The sequence below is a fragment of the Fundulus heteroclitus genome, chromosome 6 (genome assembly GCF_011125445.2).
Source record: "Fundulus heteroclitus isolate FHET01 chromosome 6, MU-UCD_Fhet_4.1, whole genome shotgun sequence".
Lineage (NCBI taxonomy): Eukaryota > Metazoa > Chordata > Actinopteri > Cyprinodontiformes > Fundulidae > Fundulus > Fundulus heteroclitus.
Window position 1 is genome coordinate 29,145,418 of NC_046366.1, and position 20,846 is coordinate 29,166,263.

A 20,846-nucleotide genomic window follows, 5' to 3' on the forward strand; every position below is an offset into this window, starting at 1 on the left:
GTCTTTCACAACTATTGTTTTCCCCCCAATCTCCCTTTTGACCTTTTTTATGTACTAAAGTTGATATCTGGTTATCTGAATTGATGAAAAGCTGGGCTCTGTGTTATTTGAAAAACACAAAGAAATTCACCGCTATTCTTGGAAGCATTTACATGTTCATTTTAATCCTGTTCACATTGTAAAGCAGTTTCTTGGCTTTCACGCCAGTATATTGTTCCCAGCAGGATGTTGCAGCAAGACTGGGAGCGACTGTTCAAGGGCTCTGCTTTTACTTGGATTGTGTCAGGATGTCCATTGTCGTGCTTTTCTTTTTGAACATAACATTTTCTTAAAGCATTTAATTTATTTTAATTTTTTTCTGGAGGCACTGAAAGGTTAAGCAAATATTGTAGCTGTGTGCAGAGATCAACAGCCTTCAGGCTGTAATGACCAACCGAAGTCTGCAGTGATATCTCATCTGAGTTTGAAGGAATCATAGCGGCTTTTCTGACGGATATATCAGTCTACTCGGAAACCACATCTATATTACACAAGATAAGCAGTAATCTCAGCATGGTGGCTGGGAATGAATATTACTTTGTTGTGACAATGTTGGTTTATCCCTGAAAGATCTGAAGGAGGCAACCAATGAAGGGAAGCTTCTAGGCAGGTTGGTTGCCAAGTACCGTATTTTTCAGACTACAAGGTGCTTCGGAATATAACTCAGGGTTGGCCAAACTATGGGGGGAAAAAAGAGTGATTTATATACGAAAAATATGGTACTAATCTACTGAGGAAACCTCGATGACAAGATTAGAGCTTCAGGATATTAGGAAAACAGGCCAAAGGTGTCAGTCTTCAGCCATGTTGTCAACAATATGACTTGTGATAAATAAAATAGGCAAATTTATTAATCTCTTTTTGCTTTGGCTTCATAACAAACATTACGCTGAGATATTGAGTAGTCTACCCTGCTACTTTAAACCAAATATTTCCATATCAAAATCAAGATGTCAAATGCTGTTTTGTAATAACTTGGTTGAAGTTTCCTTAATAATTTTATCAACTTCTAAAACATTTTAAAATGTGTTAAAATAGCTACTTAAAGAAGCATCAGTAGTTGCCCTCAAAATATGTTTTTGTCAAAATAAAAGCACGTTATGAATGTGCTTAGATTTTCTATTTATCAATGTGGGCATCGGAAGGCTTGGTTGTCGGAGACCATTAAACACCTGGGTCTGAACTAAATTTTTTTAGGTTTTCACCTCAGGGTAATGAAATGCACACCAGTATTATTACAACTTTTAGATTACCACTATTGTGAAGCAAATCCTTATTTCCTAATCATTAGCAGCTAATGGTTACCCAGTCATGTAATTGTTAGTTTGCCTTTGGCTGGACGATATGCTCAAAAATTATATTGCAATATATTTTTTAATTTCGTAAATCCAATATAAGTACAAGATCAGTATGAATAAAATATAATGCAATTGTATATTGGTATTGTATTCATTGATATTCAGTTAATATTGAATTATTGCCCAACACTAGTTTGTCTTGTCTATCACTTTGTAAATAAATGTCTGCCTTTACCAAGCAAACGTGCATCATAACAAAGTATATGCTGTTCTGTGAGGCCAACGCTCCAGAGGAGAGTACGATTGTAGTGTTACACCATCAGTAGACCCTAGTTTTGACAATAATGTATTGGTTTATTGTCTTTCAGATGCCCACATTCTGCTGCAGAGGAGAGTGCACCAGGATGAGGAGACTGTAGGCACCCGCCGTAGCATGGCCGCGTCCCGTTCTTCGCGTGTCACAAGGTCATCAGTGGGGCTCAATGGATTGGATGAAAAGTTTTGTGGTCGAACCCTCAGAAACCGCAGCATCGCTCAGCCAGAGGAGTCCTCAGCATCTCCACAACCTAGGGCACGCTCCCCCAAAAAGAAGCAGGACGGCAGGCAGGAGTCAAAGCAGGATACCAATAAGGATACCAGGCAGGAGTCAAAGCAGGATACCAATAAGGATACAAGGCAGGATACCAATAAGGATACCAGGCAGGAGTCAAAGCAGGATACCAATAAGGATACCAGGCAGAATACCAATAAGGATACCAGGCAGGAGTCAAGGCAGGATACCAATAAGGATACCAGGCAGGATGCCAAGAAAGAGTCAAAGCGGGATATCAATAAGGACTCAAAGCAAGAGTCAAAGCCGGAATCTAGCAAGGACTCAAAGCAAGAGTCAAGGCCGGAATCTAGCAAGGACTCAAAGCAAGAGTCAAAGCCGGAATCTAGCAAGGACTCAAAGCAAGAGTCAAGGCCGGAATCTAGCAAGGACTCAAAGCAAGAGTCAAGGCCGGAATCTGGCAAGGACTCAAAGCAAGAGTCAAGGCCGGAATCTAGCAAGGACTCAAAGCAAGAGTCAAGGCCGGAATCTAGCAAGGACTCAAAGCAAGAGTCAAGGCCGGATTCTAGCAAGGACTCAAAGCAAGAGTCAAAGCCGGATTCTAGCAAGGACTCAAGGCAAGAGTCAAAGCCGGATTCTAGCAAGGACTCAAAGCAAGAGTCAAAGCCGGAATCTAGCAAGGACTCAAAGCAAGAGTCAAAGCCGGATATCATCAGTAAGGACCCCAAACATGAGTCAAATCAGTATATCAACAAGATTTTTAGGCAAGTGTCAAAGCAGGATACCAATAAAGACTCAACGCAGGAGTCAAAGCAGGATACCAGTAAAGATGCAAATGTTTTGTCGAGGCAGGACGCCATCAAGGAGTCGAGACGGGAGTCAAATGACAATAACCAAGACACCAAGCAGGACACTGGGGAGGAATTTAATCAGGATTTGGAGCTGGAGTCAAAGCATGCTGCTAACCAAGATACAAAATTACAAGATAGTCAGCAACTGGACGTTTTGCAGAGAAACATAGCTGACTCCAGTGTTCCTGCGAGCGATGCTGATCATTCGACCGTCTCTAGGAAGCGGGGTCTGTCCTGTTTGGACAAAGACCCGAACCAAGATGAGTCCGAGAACTGTGACACGGGGAAGGAGTGGCGGGATGGCTTTCCTCAAATCAAAAGGGCCAAGCAGCGCTCTCTCTCTGGAGAGTTCTTGGGACATGAAGAGGACCAAAGGTTTCTGAACCCCCAAAGTCAAGTTTCTTTCTCGGAGCCTTGTACGGACATTATTTGTGAAGACCTAGCCAGCTGCAACTCTTGTAATTCCCCCCCTGCCTCGTCTAACCTCAGTGAGCAGGAGGGTGGGCTAACTGGGCGACCGGCGAAGGAAGATCATTGCGTGGATTGCGACGGGACAGTATTGTCACAGAATTTTCCCTCTAACGGACTCGGAGAAGTCGACGCAGAGGAAACTAGCACAGTCGCCGACCATCCCAGTGCGCCGCCCACCTCCGCCACCAGCTTGCCACCTCTGCTCAACGGCAGCCAGGTGGAAGCTCCCTCATCGCCCAGCCCCTCTGTGCCTTTTAGAAACTCTGTACCTGGGCAAGTGGAGATCTCCGGCTCAGGAGAATCACCAGCCTCGTCTGCACTAACATTCACGGGTGCTGAAGAACGTCCTGCTCCCGGGTCGGCGGCCAAAGAGCAGGAGGTGGAGGAGCTGGAAGTGGACGTGGTGGGCGACCCGTTGTGTCTAGCTCGCGAGGAGCAGGTGACCGTGAGCGAAGGCGAGACCAACGGCCGGCCGCCGTCACCGGTGCCACAACCCGCTGCCTCCACCTCGCCCTCTGTTGCAAACGTGAACTGCAGTTCAGTCAACAACGGCAACTCAGGAGAAACTACGCCCACCCTCACAACGCCCCCGTCCCCCACGGAGTGTAACCCCTCCATGTCCAGCATGCCCCCTTCTTTCACGGAGCTCTACGAACACAGATACACCCTGCGGACTTCGCCTAGGAGGGTTGTGTCTGGAGGGGAAGAATGTCCCTCCAAACCCAGCTCTCCTTTGACGGACAACGGTCCCTTTAGGGAAGAAGGGGAGGTGGAGGACGACTGTCCAGTGTTGGAGGAACCTTCCTGCTCGGACTCGGGCGGCCCCTCCGCCGACGAGCCAGGTTCCCTGAATCCTGCTTACAGAGTAGCTGATAAAGACAGCGGCTTTGCGGAGGACAAAGATGTAGAGAACGGCAAGGAGCTAGCGCGGCGCCAGGCTGTTGAAGACGAGGAGGAGGAGGAGGAAGAGGAGGAGCCAGACGTGTATTACTTTGAGTCAGACCACCTGGCTCTTAAACACAACAAAGAGTATGTGAGAGCTCTCCAGGGATATTTGCCGACGTATTGCGGATGTAGCTGTCACACGTGTTGGTTGTAGTATTTTTAGAGCTTGTTTGGCCTTACTGCATTTAAAAAATTTAATATTGAAGAAATGGTAAACGTGGTAAATGTACATAAAACAAAGCATGTGCTGCTAGTTTGTTTTTTGTGTGTAGTTAATAGGACTGCACTGGATCAGGAAAATCTGAAATCAAGATATAATTGTCGAATACTGTGACGAATATCTTATTTACGATTTACCTACATTTTCTTCTGCACTCCCGATTTCTTTTTGATCGTCAGCTAATGCCACTTGTTCGTTAAGCTCTATATTACTCGTGTGCACAAAGCTCAGGGAACACTGCAAAGATGGTACAAACCTCAACGTGTCACGAGCTACGTTTCAATCCAATTGATTTTTTTGAGCGAACTTTTAAACAAAGCGTAATTTTTTTTTTTTTTTATCAGATGTTGATGTTATGGATGGCTAAACAGGAAATGGAGGTTGCCAACTAGCATGGACCACATATCTAAGAAACGTGGAGAGAGGTTTTCGGGATTGTTTTCGTATAATTGTTCTGCCATGTCAACTCCTATTGACGGTGTAACACGTGGTCCGGAGACGTAGAGAAAGAAACGCAGTTCTTTGCACGTCATAGATGGCTGATCAGTCATGTGAGGTAAAAGTTCACCAAGTCAGAACTTATTTGACAAAATATGTTCCAATCCCGTGTCTGGCATTAACTTTTTATTTTTATTTTTGATAAAGCCAAAAAAAACAAATTAAGCAAGTGTTAAAACCTTGCAAAATCGAGGAAGTTACAGTATTTTCCGCACTATAGGGTGCACTGGATTATATGGCACATTAGACGAAACGATGCAGTCAGATAAATCAGTCAAACTTTATTAAACGCGTTCACAATAACTCAACATTGTTCAAACGTTAATGAGCATGTTCACAACCTTGTTCAGTTGTAACATGTAAAACACACACTATGATACGGCTAAGTCAGTTGTTAGCATATTAACAATAACTCTCAAAATTGTTCAGTTTATAACATGTAAAATAAAACACGATACACTCACTTTTTCAGCTCATTCCTCGTCTACAAATCCCTCAAATCCTTCATTTTCAGTGTCTGAGTTTAACAGCTGGGCGATTACGGCACTCGGCGATGCGCCTGACTACGATAGCCATAATGCTGCAAGGGATGCAGCTTTGTAGTTCTCCAAAGTCACACTAAAACATTTTGACAGAGCGGCGTGTACCACACAAAATCGCTTCAAGGTCAGTAAGCACAACCAGGATTAATCTAGGGCTGAACAATTAATCGCATTTTCAATATAATCGTGATTTAAAATAACGCAATTTCCAAATCGCAGAGGTCTGCAATTTTTGGCTATGTAACAATTAGGGAATTAGACACGTTCATTAGGTGTTGGTAAAATGTTTAAAGTGGGTTTGCCTCCACATGGAAGGAAAGACAGTTGCAGCAGTGAGATAATCTAATTTTATTACATGTTTTAGAGTTTGTATAATCATACAAAGCATTAAGTACAGATCAATCAGTTTAATACATAGACTTGCTTGTTGGTTGCACTTTATGTTCAACAAGGATTGATGTCCAATTAAATTAAAAGCTGTTCTCTTGAATAATATTCTGATCAATAGAAACATTAAAAGTTCATATTTAAAATGGTCCTTGTTTACAAAAATCTTTATTTAGAGGCCATTTTTGTTGCTTGTGGTTAATGCGGAGAAAAGTCAAAACTGCAATTTTGGTTGAAATATATTGTAGGCAGAACGCAATCATTTCTGCTCCGAGTTTAGACGCTGTGGGTCTTATAGCAACTAATCCACAAGGCGAGGAAACAAATTGATTTGTTGTTTGTATATATTTTAAAACACGTGATAAATTAAACTGGAAATAAATCGTATTAAATCGCAATATTAAGAAAAAAAATTGCAATTAGATTATTTTACAAAATCGTTCAGCCCTAGATTAATCCATATATAAGGCGCTCCGGATTATAAAGCACAGTCGTTTTTTGGAGAAAATTAGCCTTTTAAGTGTGCCTTATAGTCCAGCAAATCCGGTATTTCGAATTTTGCTGTTTTTTTTGTGCGATACTTCAAAATATCCATAAAAATTTTGTTCGAAACACTGCTATTGTGAGAGTTCACTGTGAAAGTAACTCCTTTTTACATTGGATGGGGGATCCCAACCCGTACAGGTTATTGTTGCTTCAGACAGATCCGGCTGACTTAATGAACACAAGGTTAAGGGTGATAATGTGTTTGTTATTGGAGGAGAGTGAGAGAAAGGAGGCGGTGCTAGCCGCACCAATGGCTGGGAAAAAGAGAAATCATCGTCTGAGTTAGCAAATGTGTATTATTGGAAAGCGGTCTAGAAGGTGGCACAGTTGGTGGCACTGTCGTCTTATGGGTCCTGGGTTCAAAGCCCGGCCCGGGGGTCTTTCTGCATTGACTTTGCAGGTTCTTCTCGTGCCTCCATGGGTTCTCCGGCCTCTTTCCACAGTCTCTAAAAACATTACAGGTTCACTGGTTGCTATAAATTGCCCTTTAGGGGTGAGTGTGTGTGTGGTTGTCCCGTGTGTCTCTGTGATGGACTGGCGACCTGTCCAGGGTGGACCCCGCCCTTCACCCAACGACCGCTGTGGTCCTACAAAGGCAAGCGGCTGTAGACGATAGATGGATGGAGCTAACTAAATTATGCAGTCTACCATGTGTTGTGTCCACATCATGACTGAATGTTGAGTAAAATCAGGTGTATGTGTGGCTCGGCGCTGTGGAGAGACTATGGCTATGTTCACACTGCAAGCCTTAACGCTCAAATCTGATTATTATTTTTGTTTATTTATTTATTTATTTTTTGCGTGATCGTTCACATTTCCAAATATATGCGACTTGTATGTGATCTCCTGTGTGAATTTAATTCATACAGCTTAAGTGTCCCGCATGCGCAGTAGAGGACGCGATGACGTCACACCCAGCAAACGTGCTCAGTGTTTGCAGAAGTAAACATGGATTATAATGCTGCCGCGCATTTTCCGATCTTTAATTTCTTTTCTAACCGGAGCTTTCCGTCCATTGACTGCTCTCCTCATTGTTGTCCCACCATGGGTGTCATTTTTCTTCCCGCTTCTGCATAGCAGGACGCAGATTAAAGACGTTTGTCGGGTATCAATGACGTACCGGTCGGATGAATGCGACCTGACCATATAGACGCAGGTCGCATTTGGAAAAAATCAGATCTGTGTTGTTCAGACTGTCATAAAAAGATCAGATACAGGTCGCATATGGGCAACAAAAATCAGAATTGGGTCACTTCAGGCTGCAGTGTGAACGTAGCCTAAGTGATTAAACTTATTTAACATTGCGGTAACCACCTCAGGTTCAGTCTGCTCCAAAGGTAAAAAAAATCTGAATTAAAGGCTACGTTCACACCTTGATGCTCAATTCCGATATTTTTGTGAAATCGGATTTTTTTGCGTGTCCGTTCACATTTCCAAATATATGCGACTGCATTCATACACCTAAGTGTCCCGCATGCGCAGTAGAGGACGCAATGACGTCACACGTAGCAAGCGTGCTCATTGTTTGTGGAAGTAAACATGGATCGTAATGCTGCAGCGTATCTTGCGTTCTTTACGTTATTCTCCAACCGGAGCCAGCACATTACCAACGCAATCTTTTTAAAAAGATCGAAAAGGAAGAGAGCCAAATTTTAGCGACGTGAGCGGCTTTACTGATACGGACTTCATTCATAATTTTCGAATGACAAAGGCAACCTTTATGTGCGTCTGAACGGATCTCTTTAGCTCTCTCACGTAAAAACACACATCTTCAGCGGCCATAGCAGCGAGTAAACGCGTTGCCGTGGGGCTGTATGGGCTTGCAACAGGTGTTTGCTACCGCACAATAGCCAACCTCTTTTTTTATTTTTTTTTAGCCAACCTCTTTTTTTTTTTAGCCAACCTCTTTGGCATAGCCAGGTCCACAATTAGTGACGTTTGTCAAGTATCAATGACGTGTAGATCGGATAAATGCGACCCGGCCGTACAGACACAGGTCGGATTTGAAAAGATCAGATCTGTGTTGTTCAGACTGTCATAAAAACATCAGATACAGGTGGCATATGGGCAAAAAAAATCGGAATTGGGTCACTTCAGGCTGCAGTGTGAACGTAGCCAAAAACTAACATACCAGCATAACCCTACAGAGAAAACTCATCCACCCTGCTTCCTATAATCCTTGCATGTCAAGTCAGAACAACTTTTTATTATTATTATTATTATTATTATTATTATTGAGGGGGAATTAAAGCTAAAAGGCTGTCAAATACTAACCTGACAACAGCCAGATGCATGTCTCGCTCCGCCTAGCTTCACTCACATCCATCTGGGACATCTCCCATAGAGAGTGATTTCTCCAACCAATTTTATTGTCCAGCCAATCAGGACGCAGGGCTGGAGTTTCATAGATGTGACGTAGTGGAGAAGCGACCGTGAGACTGTTTTGATAACAATGGCGGCTCGTTGAGGAAGCAAGCGTTAACATTGATGCTGCTATTTCTTCCATGTTGTCCAATCTACCTAATATTGTTTAATTAAAAGAACATCAGAGAACGGCTCTGAAGGCTTTTGTTGGTGGAAACGATGTTTTCGCCCTTCTCCCGACCGGATTTGGCAAGTTTTGTTTTCCGGGACACGCCCGCGAACCATATTAGGAGGCCTTTAGTCCTCAACGCGGTCGGCCCAGGATCGACTCCGACCCGCGGCGCTTTGCCGCCTGTCTTCCCCCTCTTCCTGTCAGCTCACTGTCAATAAAACGCGTGCCACTAGAGCCGCAAACAAATACAAGTGTGAGTGGTGGAAATTGCACGTCGATAAAGATGACAGACAAGTGGCTTATCCAATCATATGCAAGAATTTTTGATAAGGCCCAGCCTTCAATAAAGGCAATTCCTATGGAGAGGTCCCAGATGTATGTGAGTGGAGCTAGGCGGAGCGAGACATATACATCTCTTTGTTTTAAACCAGGACATGTGTTGGTAATAGTTGCTGCTTCAGAGTAGTCATGTCAGGTCCTTCCGTGTGTCGCTGGACAGATTTCACTCTGTTTAATTAATGCACCTGTGCATGTAGCGATTGTCACGATGCGGTCGAGTTTCCCTGTGCAACGTCCAGAATGACTAAAGCCAACCTTTTCACACGTTTTCTTGCTTTTCCGTCAAAACACTCTCCAGAAGCTCTAGCATCTTGGTGATCAAAGTCTATTTCAGGTGTCTGCCTGAAGAGCAGTGAGTTTCACTCCAGTGGGCCTGATTCGTTACTGGCATGCAAGCGGTGAATGCTTCACAATGGAAATAATGATGTTTATTTCAAAAGGGGCAAGGCCATGAAGGCTAGTTTTCATCTGCAGTCCCTCAGGGTACCATATAAAATACAATAAATATAAATAAAACGCATACAAACTGGCAAGATGCCGCAGACTATATGTGTTGAAATGAAGAAAAACAAAACTATAGTAACCTACCAACTACCTCATTGCCAGTAGCGATTGCAGTTCAAGGTAATGTGGACCTCAAATGATAGGGAAGTCTATTTTTAATGTTTATTTCTTCTGAAAATCATTCACATAATGTCCACAAGTCCCCAACAAAGCTGTCTCTCAAAATCATTGTCGTGAACAACTTAAAGTTTTCTGCTTTTTGCATCTTTTGTCACTTAAATGATTCAGAGTGAAAACAAAACGTTAATATTGGATAAAGATAACCTCAGATAATACAAAAGTAGTTTTCAATTGACAACATTCATTAAGGAGGATGGGGGGAGGGGCAAACTGACCCTGTTTGAAAAAGTAATATGCCGCTAAACCTAATGAGTGGTTGTGCCGTCCTTGGCAGCAACATCTGACATCAGGAGTGAGTCTTTAATGTCACCACTGAGGAACTTTGGCCCGCTCTCCTTTGCAGAAACGTTTTAATTCAGCCATGTTGGAGGGTTTGAGAGTAGGAACGACGTCTTTAAGGTCAAACCGCAGTATCAGAATTAAATCAGAGCCCAAACTTTAGCCAGGTCATTCAGATCAGAGGAGGCCTTGCTACGTTGCTTTGGATCATTGTCCTGGCCTGGTAACGCCCCCCATGGAGACCGGTTTTAGCCCAGTTTCTTTCTAAATGTTGAATCAAAAGCTCTGATTTTTGACTGAGACCTCTGGCTTGTTCTGTGACCTCCTGGTTAATCATAATTCTGCCTGACCGGGCCCTCCTGGGAAGGTTCGCCACGGCTGCATGTAATAATGGCTCGCTTTGATTCAGTGGCGTCCCAAAGTCTTAGAAATGGCTTTGTACGCATTTGAAGGCAGACAGATGTTGATGGCTTAGTTTTCTGACTTTCTTTTTGTTAAAGCCATTTTTTTATTTACTTTCAGCCATCAGAGAGGTTCTGTTTAAATGACTTATATCTGCAGGTCGGGTAATAATCACGCCCAGGCTTGGCTCGTGAAATTGATCTTGGCTGTCTGAAGAATACAGTTTAATCATAAGTTAATTCGTCATTTAACCGGGCGGGACTGTGGCAATTGCTTTTTCTCATAGGGCCCCTTTAATGAGTGTCATCATTTAAAGAACTGCTGATTGTATTTACTCAGTTTATCGTTATCCAATATTAACATGTTTAATGATCTGAAACAGTCGAGCGTGTCATAAAAGCAGCAACAGAAGAAATCTGCAAGGGGGAAAAATGTTTTCTCTGCGCTTTTTATGTAATGATTGTTTATTTCTCTTCATGTGTTCTGACATCAGACATAATGAAGATAACCCCTGGTTTTATTTACATATTAATAGAGGGGTAAATAAATAAAACAAACGCACATTTTTCAGTTTTTGCATGTAGATAAGATGAAAAGGATTAACTCTGAAGCCTCTCTGAGCCTTTTGACCAACTTCGTTGACTTCCTGTTAATTAATCCAGTTTTTATGGTTAAATCCCCTCTTGAGTATCGGCTAGAGAGCCTTGAACTTTAGTTATCTCCCTGCTGTTTCTTTTTTTTTTTTTTTTTTTTTTTTTTTACACATTCAGCCCTTTTCCATTTTCATTCTGTCGCCTGGATTGTGTAAATTGCCAGCCGAAAGCTCGACAAAATTAGATTTTAAAACGACTTTGTTGATTGCTTCTGTTATCTTCCTTCTGGGGAAGAATAAGTTGCTTTGCTAGTTGTCACAAAACGTTTATGCAGCCTTTCAGGTCCCACGTTGTGACCCGTCGGGCTCTGCCACCCGCTGAGCTCTTACGCCTTCTACACCAGTTCTTGTAAATGTTCCAGATTTAAATAGTGGGGACGGATCAGGGTTTCACCGCTCTCGTGTTGCTAGGTAATTCGATCACGCTCTAGTGTCATGGCAAGGTTTGCCTGTGCTGAATGAGTTGAAGGCTCGGATCAATGCAGCCTGGAGAAGTCTTTTTTTTATGCAGAGATGATGTGGCGTTCTAGAGCCGCTGAGTGAAAAGAAATGTCCTAGATTATTTGTTCACTTTGCCGTCTTCAGATGGACGATCGAACATTAAAAGGAGGAACGTTTTGTGTCCAGGCCTGCTTTTCAGCATCGTTTGGTGTCAGACCACAGGCCCAGTAGGTGGCAATAAAACACCAGGCCTGTCCCTGGACACTTGGCCCTCCTGCTTCTCCCAAAACAGATTAATGGGGGAGATCATGTGCTCAACAAATACGTTTGCATTCTTCCTGCCGTGTCAAGCTGCGGTTTCTGATGCCTTGCAGAAGTATTTGGCAATTTTTCATGTTTTGTTGCTCCACAGCCTGGAATTAAAATGGATTGTTTGACAGTTTTTAACCATTTTATCTGCAACTTTGAAGGTTTATTATTATTATTATTATTATTATTATTATTATTATTATTATTTTTATTATGAAGCAGACAACAAATATGACAACCTAATCCTGCGTAAAGTACCTTTTTTGCAGCTATCCCAGCTGCAAGTGGCTTTGGATCAGTCTGAGCTCAGCCACATCCTGCCTCTGGGATCTCAACCCATTCCTCAAGACAAAACTGCTTCAGCTCTTTCATGTTAGATGGTTTTAGTTTGTGAACAGTAATGTTCAAGTCTGACCCCAGATTATCAATTGGATTAAGGTCTGGGCTTTGACTAGGCCATTCCAACACGTTTAAATGTTTCCCCTTAAACCAGAACAACAGGGGCGTCAAACCCATTTCTATATTGGGCCACTTTGGCATCATGAAGTAATTTAAAGGGCCGGTTGCACCTGTATAGATTAAACCTTTGATTTCATAATTTCATTCCAGTTTACATAAATTTTTTTAAAGACTTCACAGTAACATAAAATTAGCACCCTTAAGCCCATTTGAACAGTTTATCTGCAAAATAAAGTTGATATTGGCGCGAGTTATACTTTAAACTCATCATTCTGCATCATTTTTTCTCTTTTTTTTGACATTTCTAGGTTGTTTTAATGTGTTGTGGGAAAACTAGTGGCAGGATGCTGTTACTACACTGTTAAATAAAAAAAAATCAGCATTCACCACAGGAGGCACAGTTTTAGCCACTTTCTAAAATGTAAAAGGATATATGCCTCTACTTTATGACATGATATGCCTTTTTTGGTTCTTGAGGGCCAGATAACTTGCCTTGATGGGCCAGGTTAGGTGTGTGGGCCTTGAGTTTGACACATGTGCTCTCCAGTGTTCCTTTAGCAGTTTGCTTCGGGTCTTTGTCCTGTTGGATGGTGAACCTCTGTCCCCAGTCTCAAATCACAGGCAGACTGACCGGTTCTGCTCAAGAACATGCCTGTATTCACTACCATTCATCTTTCCTTTGACTCAGACCAGTTCCCCAGTCCCTGCTGCTGAAAAACCATCCCCACATCATGATGCTGCCACCACCATGTGTCACTGTGGGATGGTGTTCTTGGGGTGATTGGATGCGTTGGGTTTGCACCACACTGTCTGGCTGAAAAGTAAATTTATGGTCTCGTCTGACTAAAGCACCTTCCTCCATACGTTTGGAAAGACGCCCACGTGCCTTTTAGGCAAACCAAGAACGTGTCTTCTTATTTATTTAAACTTTTGCCTGGCCACTCCTCCATAAAGCCCAGCTCAATGGAGCAAACGGCTTGTTGCGGTCCTAAGGACAGATCCTCCAGTCTCTGCTGTGGCGCTCAGCAGCTCCTTCATGGTTTCCTCTGGTCTCTGTGCTGCTGCTCTGATTTATGCTGTTCTGGCCCGGTCTGTGAGTTCTGGTGGGTGGCCCTCTCTTGGTAGGTTTGTTGTGGTACCATGTGCTTTAAATCTGAAGATGATGGATCCGATGGTGCTCAAGGGAAATGTCAAAGACTTGGATATTCTTTTGTAACTCCATCCTGACAACAACTTTGTTCCTGACTTGTTTGGAGAGTTCCTCATGATGTGATGTATCTAAAGCTGCGTTCACGCTGCAGGGGAACGCCACCCAAATCCCACCTTTTTACCCATAAGCGACCCGTATCCGTCTCTTTCATGGCAGTGTGGCCCAATTCCCAATCTGTTGATATTTTTCAAAGCGTGTGCAGTCTGGAGGGTCGTGTGGCTTTTTTTGTTGTTGTTTTTTTTCCTTCTTTCACGTCACTCTCCTGCCTCTTATTGCACGTCCACGCACAGCAGCGGCTGTTAGCGCTCCATAAAGACCGTTGTTAATAGCGGTGCTGCTTTCTTCTCATATTACTCGGTCTCACTACGATGTGGTCTTAATATTGTGGGCTCCCGTTGCTCAACAGCTTTCTGATAATAGCAAGGAAAGATGGCGGCGTTTTAAATATTTTTTTTAACAAAACTTTATTGAACACTTCTAGAAACAATTACGTTCACCGGCACTTGCGTAAACAGCGCGCCGCTGTGTGACGTCTGCCTCTGGTGTCTGCGCGTGCCGGTGGCTTTGCGGCCTTGAAGCGTTGAGACAGAAGTATGGTGGCAGTGGCATTTAATGGCAGTATGAACGTCCAGCCCAAAGAAAATCCCATTGAGCAAAAAAGGGGAATTGAGCATCAAGAGCTGCACTGTGATGGTAGCCTAGCTTTCACAAAAATGTTTATACAGATAGATCACGTGACACTCCATACACAAGTGGACTTCATTTAATTATATTTTCTATTCCATTTCACTTCACCAACTTAGACTATTTTGTGAAGATGCATTATATTAAACATTGAAATTACAGGTTGGAATGTAATGAAATTGGGGGAAAAAAGCCAAGATGGCTGAATGTTTGCAAAGCACTCTGACTTTATCTGAATTATTCTGCAGCACAGAAAATGTTTTGGTTCCATAAAAGGCTGCTTTATACGCCGCCAAAGGGCGAAACGTACCTTAAACATTCTTGGCTCAGATTTTAAACCCCCATCAGACATTGAATAAATGTCTTTTTGCATTCATTTTCACTCAAGCTGTGTTCGGTGAGTTTGATGCCCTCTGGCCATTGGAGCGTCTCCACCAGCTTATAGCTGTGTACAGTAGGACGCTTGTTCTGTCCACACTGTAAAGCATTTGAGTGAATACCGCACTCCGTCACTGCTGTTAGATTTGTGTCCTCGTACTCCTTGTAGATAAGCGGGAAATGTCAGGAAACCTGCTGCATTTTGAACTGAATCTTTTAGGTTCTCTGCTGGATTACATGCGGCCTTTGGTCTGAAAGGTTGATGCACTGCTGCATTTCAAGTGTCCGGTTAAATAATGTAATCAGTCCTGTCTAACCTGGTTTCCCTCTGTGCCAGTTATCAGAGACTGCTGCAGACCATCGTGGTACTCGAGGCCCAACGTGCGCAGGCCATCCTCGACCTGGAGACGTTGGCGCGGCGCCAGAGAGAGGCTCTCGCTGATCCCATCAGCTTCGTTGAGCAGCTGCAGAAACAGGTAAACAAAAAAAAATACAGAGCCTCGCAAACTGTTGATAGCTACTCGCATTAAAACCGCAAACGTCCTGATTTTTTTTGTCTAGGATTTTATTGAACACAATGTAGCATACCAAAAAAAGTAAAAAACAAAGCAACTGGATTTGTTTTCCGTAGTTGAAGATGTTTTGCTTCCTCTCCAAGAAGCTTTCTCAATTCAAAAAGTCTGGAGTAATGTGGAGCATCAAGCTTTATACTACTGCCCAAACAAAGGCCTTGTAAAGGCTTAGATAACATGCAGATACAACCTATTTACTATTCCATTTCACTTCACCAACTTAGACAACATGCAAATTTTTTGTCCTTTTATATAATGCATCTTCACAAAATAGTCTAAGCCTTTACAAGGCCTTTGTTTGGGCAGTAGTATAAAGCTTGATGCGCCACATTACTCCAGACTTTTTGAATTGAGAAAGCTTCCTGGAGAGGAAGCGAAACGTCTTCAACTACAGAAAACAAGTCCAGTTGCTTTGTTTTTTACTTTTTTTGGAATGACCATGACCTGGATGACAGAGAATCTTCACCACAACATAGCATACGGTTGTGGAAGAAAACGACACGCGATGTGCATTTAGGTTGAGCCCCTTTTACGCCGATAAATGAAATCCTGTGCTATCATTTGACTTTTACTAAACAGAGTCTACCTGTGTGTAATTTAATCTCAGTTTAACTCCAGCTGTGGTGTGAAAGCCTCAGAGGTTTGTTAGAGAACATTAGTGAACAACCAGCTTCATGTAAACAAGGTGCAGATAAGAGATGTGGTTTAAAGCGGGCTATACACTGCAAAAACACAATAATAACAAGTAAAATGTTCTTAAAATTAGATTTTTTTGTCCTTGATTTTAGCATGTAAATACAATTATCTGCCAATGGAATGAGTATTTTGACCCCTAAAATAAGATAATTAGACATCCTGCACTTGAAATGAGATGAAGATGAGCTGTTCCTATTTTAAGTGTAAAAATCTTATTCCATTGGCAGATCATCTTATTTACCTGCTCAAATCAAGGACAGGTACACTCATTTTAAGAAAAGTTTACTTATTTTTATTTCCGTTTTTTGCAGTGTATGATAATTTCCCAAGGTCTGAGCACCTCAACGAGCTCTTTCTGTTCAGTCTACCACCTGGAAATTTGAAAAATGTAACACAGCTGCAACCCCACCGCATCAAGAAGTGGCTTACGCGTTGCAGATGCTGCATGTTGCAATATTTCCAATTAGCAGACTCGGCTCGGTCCGGCACTTGCTCCATGTGGCTCCATTTGCCCACCGCTGTGTAAATATCTGCCGTTGCAAACATATAATAGAAGTGACTAGATCGCCGTAACTGTATTGCTGTGTATGATGTTGATTTTTAAACAAAAAAAAGAAACGACTGGATCATAATGCTGGATCGGCTTCAATTCAATTTTATTTATATAGTGCCAAATCATGAAACATGTCATCTCAAGGCACTCTACAAAGTCAAATTCAATCATATTATACAGATTGATCAAAAATGTCTTATATAAGGGAACCAGTTGATTGCTTCAAAATCCCGACAAGCAGCTTTCACTCCTGGAGAAGAGTAGAGCCACAGGGCGAGTCATCTGCATTGTACATGGCTTTGCTGTAATCCCTCATACAGAGCAAGCATGAAGCGACAGTGGAAAGAAAAACCACCCATTAGCGGGAAGGAAAAACCTCCGGCAGAACCGGGCTCAGTATGAACGGTCATCTGCCTCGACCGACTGGGGTTACAGAAGACAGAGCAGAGACACAACAAGAGAGACAAAAAAGCACAGAAGCACACATTGATCCATCAATCATCCAAAATCCGATCCAGCTAATTAGTCGATATCAGAGCCGATACCCAATCCGGGTATCGGATCGATGCGTCTCTATTTAAAATTTACTGTGCGATTGATTTATTGTTTATCGTGACAGGCAGGCCTACACCAAAGCACATTAAAAAAAAAATCATTAAAACACTTTAAACGGGTCGTAGAAAAAAAACAAAACGGCTCTGTCAAAAATGAGCCTTTCTAAACAAAAGCATCTCCAATGTGCTCTGAAAAAGGCCCGGTTCCCCCACCGTTTTCACGCTTAGTCCTTTGAGCGTCCAGTTAAAGCAGACTGGACGACTTCAAGGACCTGCTACGCATGAACGCAGCAGATGAGCCACTGACGCGGCTAACGGATGCAGGACGACGTAAACTGGAGGACAACCAGGAAAACTGGAGCGACTCGATATTTGAAAAGCAGAAAAAAAAAGGGCTTTTCTGCGCGGGCTAGTTCGAGGCCAGTTGTTAATTTGCTGTTGTTTGCTCCTCGACCCTCAGGGCAGTTTGGGTTTGCCGTGTCCTCAGCGGGTCGTCCAGCTCCCGGACATCGCTTGGGAGCAGTACACCTCCGGCCTGGGGGAGTTTGAGAGAGAGTTCTGCGACAAGAAGCGGAAAACCCGGCAGCTGAATTTGATCTTCGACAAAGGCAATGCCCGGTTGTAGTATTCACTCATATAAGGGTTTTTATGTCATTAGACACGGACGTTGATCTAATCTCTCTGCTTGCTACAGGTTTGCCTCTTAGACCAAAAAGTCCCGTTGAGCCCAAGAAAGAAGGTGAACCGTCCACCGTGTACTCCTCTCTCCCCACGAGTGACGCCCCTGAGAATGGCAGACAGACGCAGGTAGAGAACAGTATGGAAACTGACTGCTGTGTTTTACACGACTGGAGAAGTTTGGAGAAAAAACTATATAAGGAAATGGCAAAATATTTTATTCTCTATCGCATTTTCTAAATGTTGGGTTCTTCATTTCTTCCCCTCTTGTGTACTTCTATCCTTCATTGTGTTCATGCTTCTTTCCTGGGAAAAATTATCTTTCTTCCTTCCCTGTCCTACATCCGCCCTTGTTACCTTCCTTCTTTGTGTCCTTCCTTTCCTCCATCCTTGTACCTTTTTATTTTTTTCCTTAACTGTTTTTTCGTTCTCGTGTCCTTCACTCATGCCTCTCCCTTTTGCCTTTTTTATTATTTTCGTTGTTTCCTTTTTTCCTTAGTGGTGTGCTTCCTTCTTCCTTTCCTTGTGTGCCTTTATCTTTCCTTTCTACCTTGTCCTTGCTAGTGTTGTTGTTGTTGTTTCCTTTTTTACATCGTCTTTGTGTCCTTTCTTTTCTCCCTCGTGATCAGTCTTTCAGTCCCTTACACCCTTGGGTCTTTTCGTCTTTCCTCCCTCGTGCCCTTTATTCCTTGCCTTGTGTCCGACCTTCCCTAATTGTCTTTCCTTCTATCCTTCCCTCTATCCTATTTTATGTTTCAAAATGGACGCAATGGACTGAAAACTCTGAAGCGTTTCTTTGTGCAGATAAATAAATTTTAATTTAGGATTCTGTCCGACTCCTCTACCCGCTGCTGTCATCACCGCTACACGTTTTAATTTTATTATTTTTTTCCAGTCCATCATCGGCACGGATGCGGCGGCAGCAGTTTCTAACTCTGGCTGATGAGTCACAATCTAAGTTGTCTCACAAGCTGGTTATTACCTTTTTACACCTACTCCAAGCTCCTCTCCCCTTAGTCTTTTTTGCTTTGCTCTGTTAAGTGTTGGGAAAACGTGAGAACAAAAAGCGTTATCTATGGAGACGTGGAGCCTCTTCTGCCCTTCTTCCATGTTAAAGCTGTGTCTCTATGTGCTCTAAGGCGATCACACTTTTTACTTTTAATTGATTGTCCGGATTGCAAGGTGCAGAGCAGCCTCTGAGTAACTCTTGATTATGTCTGCTGCTCTTTTTGTTTATTTTGTGCCAGCACATTTGCTCCCCCCCCCCCCTCTCAGACGACATTCTCTGAATAGTGACTTTGTTTGTCAGTCAAAAGGAGCTGCTGCTTTTTTTCCACACACTCCCAGTGACACGTCTCAAGCCACGGCTGACAGCCAGCCTTTCTTTGTCAGACCGAAGGATTCGGATTCCCCGGCAGCTCGCATGTTGAGATCCTTTCAAGATGACAGCGTGCGCTTTATTTTGGTCTTGTCAGTCTCTTAACGTGGCTGTCACTGTGTGTTGTTGACAGATGATCAGGGGGAGGATTTGTCACCCAAATAAGCCTGACACGTTTAACCAGCTGTGGACGGTGGAAGAGCAGGTTGGTAGCGGTCTGAGAAGACGATCTTCTCCTTTTTATTGGTATAATTTGTCTTTGCACTCACTTAACCATTTAACATTTATTACCTTAGAATAGTGTTCATGCACTTTGACGTATTTCAGATTTTGATGCGTTAAAACCACAAACTTCCTTGTATTTATTGGGATTTGTAACGACAAACGAGCGAATGAGGTTGTGCATATTTGTGAAGGGGGAAAGAAATTATACATTATCAAAATTTGTAAAAAAAAACAAAAACAAAAAAAAAAAATAAAAAAAAAAAAAAAAAATATATATATAATCTATATATATTATATATACTATATATATATATATATATATACTATATATACTCTATCTATATCTATCTCTCATCTTCTATCTAGTATCTATCTCTGTCTTATCTCATATCTCCTCATCTCTCTCTCTCATCTGTCTCTATCTTCTCTCTCTCGGTCTCTCTTCTCTCTCTCTCTCTCTGTCTCTATCTATCTCTCTCTCTCTGTCTCTCTCTTCTCTCTCTCTCTCTCTCTCTCTCTCATCTCTCTCTGTCTCTGTCTCTCTCTCTGCTCTCTCTACTCTCTCTCTCTCTGTCTCTGTCTCTGTCTCTCTCTGTCTATCTCTGTGTCTCTCTATCTCTGTATCTCTCTCTCTCTCTCTCTCTCTCTCTGTCTCTCTCTGTCTCTCTGTCCTCTCTCTCTCTCTCTCTCTGTCTCTCTCTCTGTCTATCTAGTCTCTCTCTCTGTCCTCTCTATAGGTATCTTGTCTCTCTCCTGTCTCTCCTATCTGTCTCTCTCTCTGTCTCTCTCTCTCTCTCTGTCTCTCTCTCTGTCTCTCTCTCTGTCTCTCTGTCTCTCTCTCGTCTCTCTCTCTCTCTCTCTCTCTCTCTCTCTCTCTCTCTCTCTCTCTCTCTCTCTCTCTCTCTCTCTCTCCTCTATCTATAGCTCTCTCTCTCTCTCTTCTCTATCTATGTCTGTCTGTCTGTATGTATGTGTCTCTCTCTCTCTATCTCTCTCTCTCTCTCTGTCTGTGTCTCTCTCTATCTATCTCTCTATCTCTGTATGTCTGTCTCTCTCTCTCTCTCTCTGCTGTCTGTCTGTCTGTCTGTCTGTCTCTCTATCTCTATCTCTCTATCTCTCTCTCTGTCTCTCTATCTCTTCTCTCTATCTGTCTGTCTGTCTGTCTGTCTGTCTATCTCTCTCTCTCTGTGTCTGTCTCTCTCTCTCTCTATGTGTGTATCTCTCTCTCTATCTCTCTATCTGTGTGTCTCTCTCTCCTGTCTCTCTCTGTCTGTCTCTCTCTGTGTCTCTCTATGTCTCTCTCTCTGTGTCTCTCTATATCTCTATCTCTCTCTGTATATCTCTGTCTGTCTCTCTCTCTCTCTGTCTGTCTCTCTCTCTCTCTGTATGTCTCTCTCTCTCTCTCTGTCTGTCTCTCTCTCTCTATATGTCTGTATGTCTATATTCTCTCTGTATCTCTTATCATCTCTC

At 42.8% G+C, this 20,846-nt stretch overlaps 1 protein-coding gene across 4 annotated transcripts in view; it reads left to right on the top strand.

The window, feature by feature from the left end:
* zzz3 (zinc finger, ZZ-type containing 3) overlaps positions 1 to 20,846 on the top strand; it is a 39,826-nt gene that overhangs the window by 3,950 nt on the left and 15,030 nt on the right. The window contains exons 2-8 of one of the 4 annotated variants that reach the window (XM_036138527.1): positions 1,706 to 2,055; positions 2,140 to 2,308; positions 2,561 to 4,238; positions 15,058 to 15,196; positions 17,556 to 17,703; positions 17,790 to 17,902; positions 19,285 to 19,356. In XM_036138527.1, coding sequence (XP_035994420.1) covers positions 1,771 to 2,055; positions 2,140 to 2,308; positions 2,561 to 4,238; positions 15,058 to 15,196; positions 17,556 to 17,703; positions 17,790 to 17,902; positions 19,285 to 19,356 — 2,604 coding nt within the window. In that variant the 5' untranslated portion in view covers positions 1,706 to 1,770. The other 3 variants (XM_036138528.1, XM_036138526.1, XM_036138529.1) reach the window with 3 other exon arrangements.